The 14,234-nt window shown below is 30.0% G+C and overlaps 1 protein-coding gene across 1 annotated transcript in view; it reads left to right on the top strand.

Moving 5' to 3' along the window:
* The first annotated feature begins 9,054 nt into the window (after nt 1-9,054).
* The window catches only part of LOC106061984 (angiopoietin-1-like), a 24,686-nt gene continuing 19,506 nt past the window's right edge, over nt 9,055-14,234 (top strand). Inside the window, exons 1-2 of the mRNA XM_056007978.1 lie at nt 9,055-9,156; nt 14,046-14,137. Of these exons, the coding sequence (XP_055863953.1) occupies nt 14,060-14,137 (78 nt within the window). The 5' untranslated portion in view covers nt 9,055-9,156; nt 14,046-14,059. The remainder of the gene's footprint in view (nt 9,157-14,045; nt 14,138-14,234) is intronic.

Below are 14,234 nucleotides of genomic sequence, written 5' to 3'. Positions count from 1 at the left end.
CATTAAATTTATAAATTAGAATGCAATATCATAAATTTTTAATTATTATCCATTGTTTATTGTTACAAACTCAGATACGATGTTATTTTACATTTTAAAACTAATTTCTAGAAAGATCATTAAATAGATAGAAATGTTACAACTTCCGTCGACACGCCCTTTTTTTTCAATGTAATATATGTTTTTATTTTTTAGAATGCATTTCATGTGTCTCTAAAGCATGCAACAAATAAACTCACTAATTAAACACTTAATTGCGATACAGAAATTATTTTATTTTATGTATGTAGGCCTACAAAAAAATAAAAGAAATATCTATTATTATTTAATTGTTTTTTGTTTTGTTTTTTGGGATGGGGGGTAGGAAGGGCGGGGGGAGGCGAGATGTTTTCATTGTTACAAAATTCTACAAGGAGTAGGCATTGTCGGGTGGGTTTTTTCAGCTCGTTGATTTAGGGGCAGACATCATTTACTTGAACTCCCAGGTTCCCCTCCTCGACAGTTTAAACCAAAGCAAAGAGTAACGGCATTTAGAACTATGGCTTACTGAGCATCGAATACATGTCATTTAACTGAACAACAATTGTTCAACATGAACAATATTAATAATAACGATTATTTTACTTATATGAGTTAACAAAAAAAAGAGTGTACGTTCACCAATTTAATGAATGCATGAATATTATGACATGAATGATGAATGAAGATCAATAGTATTTACAAAGCAAATGCAAGCTAGACATATTTTGCAAATGAATTATAGTACACCTCAAGCTCAGTGCCACAATTTGATCTGTGCTTGCGAAGCCACATACAACTATTCAACACGCCATGAATGCAAGAACTAAACCATACCATCAGACTTGACTCCAAAAGAGTCCCAAGCCTGCGTCCCTAAACAAGGAAAATACGCATTCCTGAGACCGCCATTACAATATTATAATGTTTTCAAAACTACGCCGCGAAAAATCACGTAAATTCAACTAACTTACCAAACACTGGGGAAGAAAACCTCATCAGAGAGAACTCCATTTCGAGGCAAAACAAGAAGAGCAATGACACCAATATAGCGAGCCCTTAGAAACTAAAAACCCAAACCATTACGGTGCAAAAAAGAGAAACATCCAACAAGAAGCAGCTCTAGATGCGCAAGACAGGCATAGGTCAAAAGTTTGGGAAACACTTGTGAAGAATTTCTTTGTTTTAAATTATAAAATGCAATTTGAAATAAAAAAAAAACATCATGCATCGTTCCCTTGATACACTCTACTTTCTCCACCTTCCCAACTGGTCATGACAAGTGACAGGATCGTAGCGCATTGAGAAAGCCGAAAGCAATTAGTGAAAATATTTCACAGATTTATTATTGTTAGTCTAGATGTATTACAACATTTAATTACATGACTGATGCAGACAAATTGATACATTACACCTTTTTTTCGCTCTGACATTTCAACATGCATGTCAACCAGTCCTATATAAATAATCATTTCACCTTAGACCAAGTTTATGTTAATCTCTTGGAGACATAACTGTCTGATAGATCAAATCTATAACAGGGTACACCCAATAGTAAATACTTTAACGATATTTGGTTGATCATTCTTTTCCTTTTAAAAACAAAACCTAAAAACAAAATGTGTTGTTCATCATAAGCCGTATAACGTAGATCTTTGTTTCGACATGTTCAGCCTTTTAGTCTTTTGGCTGTACATACCTTTAACAAATAAATATTTCCCTCAAGATACATTACAGGTAAACGTAACGTTTTTTTTTAAAATTAGAGCCAGTCTTTTTTGGGGGGTTGTGGGGGATATATAGAAATGAAAAAAAAATTAATAGGAGATTATAATATTTTATTTTCTTAAAAGTATTTTGAGTATCGATCTACTAACTCTAACTTAAATTAGGACAAATTTATCCGATATAAAGTATTGTCTGTTTAATTTATAACGTCTTTTAATGGAATACTAAGTATCAAACATATTATTAATATTGATAGGGTCAAGCTCTATAGGTTTATTATAATAATACTATAACGTATAGATGATTTAGAAAATGTGCTTAACAAGGATTTTTTTTTTACACAATTGGGGAGAGATAAAATATTTTTTTTTATCTAATTTATTTACAGAAATATAATCGAACTGAGACTAAGACTAAGACTAAGACTGCTTTATTGATCCTTACGGAAATTTATTGTGATTACTATGTGAGTTCTATAAAAGAATTTTTGTCTTTTTTTTTTGTTTGTATTAGCTTGTTTTTTAGAATCTTTACGTTTTTTGTTCTTGTTACACTAAATACACTAAATACACTAAATGCAATAAATACACTAAATACACTAAATACAATAAACACAATAAATACACTAAATACAATAAACACAATAAATACACTAAATACACTAAATACACTAAATACAATAAATACACTAAATACAATAAACACAATAAATACACTAAATACACTAAATACACTAAATACACTAAATACACTAAATACAATAAATACACTAAATACACTAAATACACCAAATACACTAAATACAATAAATACACTAAATATAATAAATACACTAAATACAATAAACACAATAAATACAATAAATACACTAAATACACTAAATACAATAAATACACTAAATACAATAAATACACTAAATGAAATAAATACACTAAATACAATAAATACAATAAATACACCAAATACACTAAATACAATAAATACACTAAATACAATAAATACAATAAATGCAATAAATACACTAAATGAAATAAATACACTAAATACACTAAATACAATAAATACAATAAATGCAATAAATACACTAAATGAAATAAATACACTAAATGAAATAAATACACTAAATACAATAAATACACTAAATACACTAAATACACTACATACACTAAATACAACAAAATACACTTAATACACTAAATACAATGAATACACTAAATACACTAAATACACTAAATACAATAAATACACCAAATACACTAAATACAATAAATACACTAAATACAATAAATACACTAAATGAAATAAATACACTAAATACACTAAATACACTAAATACAATAAATACACTAAATACAATAAATACACTAAATACAATGAATACACTAAATACACTAAATACACTAAATACAATAAATACACCAAATACACTAAATACAATAAATACACTAAATACAATAAATACACTAAATGAAATAAATACACTAAATACACCAAATTCACTAAATACACTAAATACAATAAATACACTAAATACAATAAATACACTAAATACAATGAATACACTAAATACACTAAATACACTAAATACAATAAATACACCAAATACACTAAATACAATAAATACACTAAATACAATAAATACACTAAATACAATAAATACACTAAATACAATAAATACAATAAATGCAATAAATACAATAAATGCAATAAATACAATAAATGCAATAAATACAATAAATGCAATAAATACAATAAATACACTAAATGAAAAAAATACACTAAATACACTAAATACAATAAATACAATACATACTATATATGCAATAAATACAATAAATACAAAAAATACAATAAGTACAATAAATACACTAAATGAAATAAATACACTAAATACACTAAATACACTAAATACAATAAATACAATAAATACAATAAATACAATAAATGCAATAAATACACTAAATACACTAAATACAATAAATACACTAAATACACTAAATACAATAAATACAATAAATGCAATAAATACACTAAATGAAATAGATACACTAAATGAAATAAATACACTAAATACACTAAATACACTAAATACACTACATACACTAAATACAACAAAATACACTTAATACACTAAATACAATGAATACACTAAATACACTAAATACACTAAATACAATAAATACACCAAATACACTAAATACAATAAATACACTAAATACAATAAATACACTAAATGAAATAAATACACTAAATACACTAAATACACTAAATACACTAAATACAATAAATACACCAAATACACTAAATACAATAAATACACTAAATACAATAAATACACTAAATACAATGAATACACTAAATACACTAATTACACTAAATACACTTAATACAATAAATACACCAAATACACTAAATACAATAAATACACTAAATACAATAAATACACTAAATGAAATAAATGCACTAAATACACTAAATGCACTAAATACACTAAATACAATAAATACACTAAATACAATAAATACACTAAATACAATGAATACACTAAATACACTAAATACACTAAATACAATAAATACACCAAATACACTAAATACAATAAATACACTAAATACAATAAATACACTAAATACAATAAATACACTAAATACAATAAATACACTAAATACAATAAATACAATAAATGCAATAAATACACTAAATGAAATAAATACACTAAATGAAATAAATATACTAAATACACTAAATACACTAAATACACTACATACACTAAATACAACAAAATACACTTAATACACTAAATACAATGAATACACTAAATACACTAAATACACTAAATACACTAAATACACCAAATACACTAAATACAATAAATACACTAAATACAATAAATACACTAAATGAAATAAATACACTAAATACACTAAATACAATAAATACACTAAATACAATAAATACACTAAATACAATGAATACACTAAATACACTAAATACACTAAATACACTAAATACACTAAATACACTAAATACACCAAATACACTAAATACAATAAATACACTAAATACAATAAATACACTCAATGAAATAAATACACTAAATACACTGAATACACTAAATACACTAAATACAATAAATACACTAAATACAATAAATACACTAAATACAATGAATACACTAAATACACTAAATACACTAAATACAATAAATACACCAAATACACTAAATACAATAAATACACTAAATACAATAAATACACTAAATACAATAAATACAATAAATGCAATAAATACAATAAATGCAATAAATACAATAAATGCAATAAATACAATAAATGCTATAAATACAATAAATACACTAAATGAAATAAATACACTAAATACACTAAATACAATAAATACAATACATGCAATAAATGCAATAAATACAATAAATGCACTAAACACAATAAATACAATAAATACAATAAATACAATAAATGCAATAAATACACTAAATACACTAAATACAATAAATGCAATAAATACAATAAATACAATAAATACAATAAATTTTATTTGTGCGTTGCGAGAAACGAGACGTAAATAAAATATTTCAACATTTATATTTTCAATAGTCTTTCTATTGGCGGGCGACTAAAAGAGCCCTATAAGGCGGCAGCTCGCGTTTGTGATAAAAACAAAAACTACATATTGAATAGCTAAATTGTCTGCTAAGGAATAATTTATTTCAAATCTAAAGCTGTCGATTAACAGTTAGTCTTTTATAAAATAACCCAATTAAGGATAAATATTTCTTATACCATAAATCAGTGATGCCCAAAATACGGCCCGTGGGCCAGATCCGGCCCGCGACATGGTTCCATCTGGTCAGCCGAAATGTCGGCACCTACATTAGGGCCCTTAATTTTTTTTTTAATTGATTGGTACCATGACATTTAACATTAGTGTGTTTATAAAATGAGAATCTACCAGAAAAAGAGAACGGATCTTAACTTTTTGTGTGTGGATCATGATAATAAGCTGTTTCTAAAAAGAACAAAATATAAACGTCATTATGAAACAAATATGACGCCATTCTTGGTTTGAGCAGCGAATAAAAAGATTGTTAGACTACGCCTAGAGATTGGAGGATTGATGGAAATATTTACCAAAAAGCGACAAGAAAATGAGTCGACGTCAAAGCTAGCTACAATGTTGTTCTTTTTTTTTAAGTACAGAAATTAAGTAATTTTCTGACGCGAGAAAAAAAATCACTTCAGATATCCAATTCCAAGTTGAATATCGAGAAGGATAACTCTGAATATGTTTGGTATAGCCATGTAATAACACAGTTATCTCCATTTGCAATACTACCATAGACATATATATATATATATATATATATATATATATGTCTATGAATACCACGTTTTAATAGTAAGAATATACATTTTGTGCAATTTAATTAGCGGCTTTAGAAGAAGAAGAATAAACAAATACATATATATTTTTTATTTTACATTTCTCTTGTATTTTTAATTAAACCTAATAAAGAGTCATTCAACGTGTCGGAATACCTTTATTTTGTAAGGTTTGTAAAGGAATACAAAGAATTAAATCAACAACATTGTCATAATAAAAGAATGTTCCAGAGTGTAATTGGCCATAATAATTGTTGTGACATAGAATGATGTATATTGTAACTTCAACTTAAGAAGAATCCAAAATATACCATTTTTTATTAGCTTTTTTTTACGCTCTCAAGTTAGGGTATCTAAAAAATATTGTATTATATCCGTTCTCTTTTCATCTCGGTAAAGGTAATACTCCTAAAAATGATGTTAAATGTATCCATTGTATCCCATGCACTATAAATTTACTTTCCCATATTCCGTTCAGATTCGATTCATGACAGGTGTAAAAAACTTTATCTTTTGTTTAATAACTGTTCGATACATGTATATAGCTCGTGTAGGGGTAGGATTCAATCAGTGAGGTGTAAGCGTAATAGATGAATGTTGCCTGTAGTTATCGTTTATCTAGTACAAACAACTTAGATACTACTAAGAAACACTGAGTTATAAAATATCAGACTTTATTTACTAGACTCTCATGTGCTTTACAAAATCGTTCTCAATAATTCTTAATTGGTTTAAAATGTACCAAAAACATATATCGCTAGGTGACATACAATCTAGATCATAAGTAATCGTAATTAGTCATTGAGAGCGCAAACATTACCCCGATACAATACATGAAAAATACATCCCCTTCAAAACACAATTCTGACCAAGACCAGATCAGCTCTCCAACTGCGGTAGACTGACCGCTAGAAACCTTATGGTCCCCCCTTGAAAACCCCGTGCCAAAACAGTTCACCCACTCACAACTACTAAAACAAACACACACACAGTCTCACATCTTACACACCCCTGCTCTTGACAAAAGGCCTTGTACCATCAGGCACCCTTAAACCTTTTTGCACCATTTTCACTGTCCATGTCGTTATCGCTATCAAAAGTAGTAAAGAACATATATATAATATGATACATTATCAGAACTGTTTTCTGAAAAAAAGTCCTAGCTGTAGTTTATATTTCTCAGACTCCCTCAATATTTTGAAGTCTCTGTATTGCGCAAAAGTATGTCTTGTTGTTAAATTCTAAATCTATTCTTAAATCATAGTGTCTAGTAGAAGTAAACACAAAAATGTTTTCATTCCCCAGATAAAATTCCCCAATGTTGTAATCTCCAAAGCCGTCACGATACTCCTTCCAGTCTCTGTAGAAATCTACTTTTCCGTTGTTTCTTCTCTGAATGATGATCCATCCACAACCGTCTGTCTGGGTGTCACACATGACCTTTAACCCGGAGATGAACCTTACTATAACGCGATCATGGGTGATGTTAATGTTACGACAAGACGTCGTAGGTCGATCTGTTAGATGTACAAATGTGTCATCAGTCGTTCCTAAAAAAGAAAATAAGTAGATATACACATTTAACCCTTAAAATTAATTTCAGTGTGATGTTTTGTAAATCGGTTTCACTGTGTATCTATTTTCTAAATCGCTTGCTCTAAAATAGAATGTTTATTAGCAGCCACTCTCATGCCTTTGGTTCGGCATGAGAAAATGTGCATAATTTATAGAAAAAAGAAACGCATAACTACTGAAAAATTACTCAATTCTCCCTTGAGCGGTGTCAAAATCTTCCTAATATTTAAAAAAAAATTTTTGTTAGAGATGACACTCTGTTTAATCACGACATCCTGAGTCAATTCTGGAGAATATTGCGGTGTGAAGTAAGCTTCCAAGTAAAATTATAGCTGTATAATTCTGTGGACATATGTATCTGTTGTTCTATACGGAAAATAATCCATTAAATGTATAGAGCAGTTGCGCTATGTATATATATACATATTGAGATAGGCTTGTTTAAAGGGAGTTCTTTTCAACAATGACAGCTCTGCAAGAGAACGACTTCCTTTTCTTCTATACTTTAAATTTATCAACTCAACTGTTGCATGGGCTCATGTTTTGGTGAAAATACCTTTCAATATATCTTTACTTAATAACACAGGGTTAACTACATTATCAGCTAAAGCCATTCAGTTCCAGTATAAATAGATATGACAGTTGCAAGTTAAAAGCAGATACTGAAAAATAATTCAAGCTTAGGAATAAAAAATAAGCAAAAATGCTGTGTATCAGATACCAGGGACAAAAAATATTTATTTCTACAGATCATCGCATGATGACAAACTCAGTACTTTGTAATGACGGCTACTAAACAGGCTCAGTCATAGTGTAAGTCACGACTCAATGTGAAACATCATCCTTTACGCTACAGAAAATGGAGGTCGTAGAGGGGACTTGCAGTAAGTTTTATAAAAATGTAAATCAATCTTTTAATATCGTGCTAAGGACCGGTGATGTTGATACAACAAATTTTGGTATAGATATATGTTATTGAATTTGTATCCATGGCCTTCATAGTAGACACTTCTTTGTTTTATTACGAAAATAAAAATATAAAGAAAAAAAGTACTTTTATTTTTGTACAAAATATTTTTATTTGAAAAAATTTCAGACATTTTGAATGAGTAAATTAGTCGGTAAATTTTATTCTCTTAGTCCTATTTTCATCTCGCTAAGTGATCACTCTCCGTGTATCCTGTTAAATATGTCCAGTTAAGCCCCTTGCTATAGTCCTTACTTCCCCCTTTACTGTTGAGGTTAGAATGATGACATTGCTTGTACCACCAGGCTTGATAGTTTAATGCACAGTTTTGTGTAAAATGGTTATCATTATCTTTATCAAAAGTACCAAAGTACATGCCATTGTGATAGGAAATATTATCACCAGCATCTCCAGAATAGGCTCCTATCTTGAATTTGTAGGGTTTTTTTTTACTCAATAGTTGAAATTGTGAGTATTGCGCATAGTAGCTCTTATTGTTGTATTCTAAATCTATTCTCAAATTATATATTTCAGTAGATGTTAAAAATGTTTACATTGCCCAGATATAATTCCCCAATTTTGTAATCTCCAAAGCGTAGGAAGTAACCATCTTCTTTTTTGAAGTAACGCCTGTATTTTATAAGATAAGATAAGATAATACTAACAAAGACAATGAATAATGTGCTAAGATAAGTTAACAAACATAAGAGCATCCATCTGTGACATTAGTTGAGAAAAAAGTGAAGGCTGTTGGTCGTTTGGCTGGTAAAAACTAAACACTTATTGGCTATGGTCCATAGAAACAGACCACATTTACATCAACTCTGATCGCAAGTTCTGAAAGCCGAAGTTTATTTTTTTACACATTTCGAATAGCTTTTCTAGTTTAAACGAGCAATCAGAAAAAAAAAAAAACTAATATCGGCTTTTCTCTTCACTGGCACCGTTAAAATTTAAAATATGCATACGTTACCATACCAAATGCATGAATAAATGCATGACGAGTAGGACGTAATCATCTTCTTTTTTGAAGTAACGTCTGTATTATATAAGAAGGAGAAGACAAATTCGTTCAATTCCTCATTAAATTCTAAATATCATAAAAACTAATGATCTTCAATTTCGAAAGTAAAGATCTCACATAAACACGCTGAAAACCTGAAGTTTGTCGTTTCTTTATAGTTGACCGTCATTTGAAGCCAACTCTGTAAACGTTGAATCGACCAAGTGAAGAATGCTAATTAGGAAGCCCCCTCTACCCTTATTCGATCTATTGATTAGACAAATACAATTCTCTTGCCCTGTGTGTTAAAACACAAAGTAAAAAGGAAAGGCTGAAAAAGAAAACCTAGTCTAAGTAGGTAGGTCGCTACTGTTCAATAGGATACTATTTAGTGTTAATAGCTCTACTGAAAGTAAGAAAGTTTGTAATAAACATTAAATTACATTTTTGATATTTTAAATTTAATAATTATAAATATAGATAGGATTTAGTATAAAAATAAATTATATATTATGGCTTTTATATAACGCTACTTTCATGCTTATAGCATGCTCAGAGCGCTTTGTGTCCAATCTCAGTTGTGGACCAGTGTGTGTGTTGGGGGGGGGGGAGGGTGTATCTAGAAGGTTTTTTTTTTTTTGTGCTGCCTTTAGGCGCTCAGTAAACACTGACTCTGTCCGAGTCGGGTGTCGAAACCTCGAACCCCCTTCATAAGTAGCCAAGCCAAGTTCAAGCGCACTTAGCCTCTCGACCACGCTTCCCATTACCATTACTAGCAATACACACCGGCTACGCCCGTTATTTTGTTACATTTTTTATTACGGCAGTAAGATTCCTCTACATATATGCTTTTTTATAATGTTAACAATTTCTTTGACATAATTGTTAGTACTTAAGTTATTGTATCATTAAAAATAAAGTGCAACGAGAGGCTCTCTTCCGTCTCGTTCCTTCTCTCTCTTATTCTATTTCTGGAAACGACCCCCCCCCCCCATTTTTTGTTTTAAATTGCGCATCGTTATTTCTACAACAAAAACTTTTGAATTGCCCGTAAACTGTATTTCTTTGAAGTTCAATTCTCATTTACACACTAAGAGATCATCAAACAAAATTAGACCTATATTTTTTGATAGTCCTACAGAAGTTGAACTATTGTGAGCATACTCCTCTGAATCCAAAAAACAACTGAATTTAAAAATTAAAAATTATTTCTTGATGTTATGATGTAGTTATTATCCAATAATGTTATCTGACGTTGACTTACCCGAGAAGGAATAAATATATGATACTTGGAGTATAAGTGATGTCTTTTAATAACTGTCCCAATTGTTATTAGTGAATCACATGTAACATTTATCAAGAGGAGGGTATTTTTAGTTAATGCTAAAGCTGTAATATTCGTAAGTAACTTGTGAAAGAAGATGTGAACTCTTGTCTGCGTATAAAAAAAGACTTAAGGGCATCATGACAATTAACAGCTTTACTGATTCATGTTGAATTCTGGTAAAATTGTTTTGGACTCAAACTTAAAGAATCTGTAAGAGAGTAATTTGTTAATAAGTGACCTTTGTTTAGGTTCTCTTTTCACTGTCTTAGTCTATCCCCCTAAACTGTAAATACCGACATTGCGAAAACATTGTTATTTGCCATTGTATGCTCAAGATAGACGGCTGTGAACAAACAGATAGCTGTTGGTTTAAATTCGGAGTTTCCATCTCCTAGAGACCTATACGGATTGCCGACCAAGGCTATAGAGATCAGTCTGACAAAGGCCGAACTAAAGTTATTTTTTTTTATCTTCATATCTTATATTCTTAAACGAACACTTATTGTCTGTCTTTATTTCCAAAACGACTAACCTTTTTCTTTAAAATTTCAAGATATTGTTTATATTGATAGAAAACATTCTCAACTCATTGGCCACAACGCAAAAACTCGAGATCGATCGTTAAATTGGTTTGAAAATGGCTCATTGTCAGAATATTTATTTTAGCTCGATTGTTTTATGAATGAAAATTTTGCGTATGACGGGAAACAAATTTGACACCGCTTACGTTACTAAGCTTACAGCAGTACAAAAAAACAACATTTTTTTGCAAACATAAACAAGTTTTAATGAATCAATAGACCTAATTAAACATTTGCGCACCATCTTATCTTGTCAATAAAAGTAAAAGTTACCGACACAGCTCTCTACAATTAAAGCTAAAATTGTAAAAAAAAAAAAAAAGTACAAAGCACTTAAATCACAATAACTAAACATACAACGGCAAATGTAGTTTTTCTTTCTTTTATTGTTCCATAATAAATCAATCTAGTATTTGTAGAGTGTAAGTTTTATTAAAGTACAAAATTAAAACGATGACTTTTTCTGAAATGCATTATAATACTTGAAATACTTTAATAGTATATAACCTTTTTATAACGTAACTATCATTTTTCACAGAGCGCTGTAGTTGAATCTTTTTAGTAGTATGCTGGAGGAGGGTGTACTTGCTTAGCAAACATAATTGTTCTTCAGTCGGGATTAAAACTGGAGCCCGTTTCAGAAGTAGCCAAGCGACTCTTGAAACTAATCCATATTTCAAACACTGTATACCTAATTTCAAGAAGAATAAATAACATATTGCAAAGAAGTGCTTTTCTTTCCAGTCGCTAAATATAAAAAAAAAAAAATAGTAGAAAACAACAGCAACTATATGTTTAGTCACACGTTTGATGGTTTTAAAATGTACTAATTGGTGACTCGAATCCCTTTACTTTTATGTATGAACTTCTGTATTGTGTCAATAAAACATTTAAATAAGTATTTAGATTGAGCCGTTGTGAAATGTATTATGACATGGTAAGCTAATACATGTCATTGAAATATGTGATAGGTGAAGTATTCTTTTTAAAGCAAATAACTATTCCCAGTTTAGAATAATTAAAATATAAACATAGTTCTATTAAGCAGGGTATTTTTTACAATGTTTTCAATCTTCGAAGTTTATTCTGCCATACCAAAACTATTATGAAATTGTCATAACACAGCTTCTCTACGCCTTACTTGCTCACACTGAACATGAATTCCAGTTTTCGGTCAATAAATTAGCGTACCCTCCCGCCTCTTTTGGTTTAACTATAAACCTCGGAAAAATTGAAATCAGGTTTAAGAAGTTATTAAATAAAATCTACTGAACCCCAAAGATCATCTTACAAATGTGATTTAGACAACTTCACATATCTGGAAAGAATACTATCGAATGACGCACTGCTTCTAAAGGTGGTTGATAAGCGTCTGATCAGAACTAGTAGCTTTTTGGACACCTACAAGAGAGAGTATGGCTAAATAAATCGCTCCGCCTGCCTACAAAAATCAGAGTCTACAAAGCAGTGGTTCTCTCAACCCATCTATGTGGACCTTTGACATGGGTACTATACAGAAAGAAACTAAGACTTCTTGATTGCTAACACCAAAGATGTTTCCACACAATCATGGGCATACGGTGGCAAGACTGTACTACAAACAGCGACGTTCTTGAGAAAGAGGTATAATCTTCTTATAATCCGACAGTCAGGCTGGGCAGGGCACGTATCCCGTATCGAGTACTACTTAAAACAATGTGTTCAATCTTCGAAGTCTACTGTACCATACCAAAATTAGAGGAAATTCTCATCTTCTCCGTGCCTTATTTGGTTACACTGAACATAATGTCCAGCTCGCGGTAAACAGATTAGCCTACGCTGCCGCCTCTTTCGGTTTATCTATAAACCACGGAAAAACGGAGCTCATGTTCCAGAGGTCATCCAGTAAATCTAATTTGCCATAAAGATCACCGTGAATAGACAACCCCTATACGTAGTAGATGACCTCACAAAATCTGAGAAGCATGGAATCAAATTAAGCAATGCTTTTAAGGGAGTTTGACAACTGTTTGTTCAGGGCCAGTAGTGCCTTTGGACGCCTCCAATTGAGAGTTTGGAAAAATAAATCGCTCCAGCTGACTAAAAATAAATTAGTGTCTACCACGCAGTAGACCTGGAGACAAGTTCGTCTCCCCCAAATATAGTTTTAAACCAAAACTTCTAGAAGTGCAATTGAATTAAAAATGTTTCATTAGAATTAATTCTCCTATACATATTTAATTTTCTATGTTAAAATCCGAAACTACAAAAAACTGTAGGTAGCCAATTTATTTATTAACAAACTTTCGGCAAAATGAAGAAATAAAAAAATATCGATAGAGTGAAATATAATTTTTCTTAAATGTAGATATAATTCTTTGTCTTATTCTTTTTTTTTGGTCGTATCCGGTGGGTAACAATTATTTGAATAGTTATTACATTCAATACTGTCTTTCGTCTAATCTAGGTTTTTATACCGAGATGAACCAACTCTGCCTTGTTTTATTTCTGTTCATTGAATTCACAGTGGGACAAAATACATGCCTTTATAATGGAAAGGTAGAATAACATTTTGTTTCACGATGTAGATATCTGATATATAAAACAGAATGTAAAGGATATATATGTATGTATGTAAGTATGTATGTATGTATGT

Source organism: Biomphalaria glabrata, chromosome 13 (assembly GCF_947242115.1).
Source record: "Biomphalaria glabrata chromosome 13, xgBioGlab47.1, whole genome shotgun sequence".
In the NCBI taxonomy this organism is placed as follows: Eukaryota; Metazoa; Mollusca; class Gastropoda; family Planorbidae; genus Biomphalaria; species Biomphalaria glabrata.
Note: the sequence above shows the minus strand (reverse complement) of the source record. Positions and strands in the feature narration are given on the sequence as shown.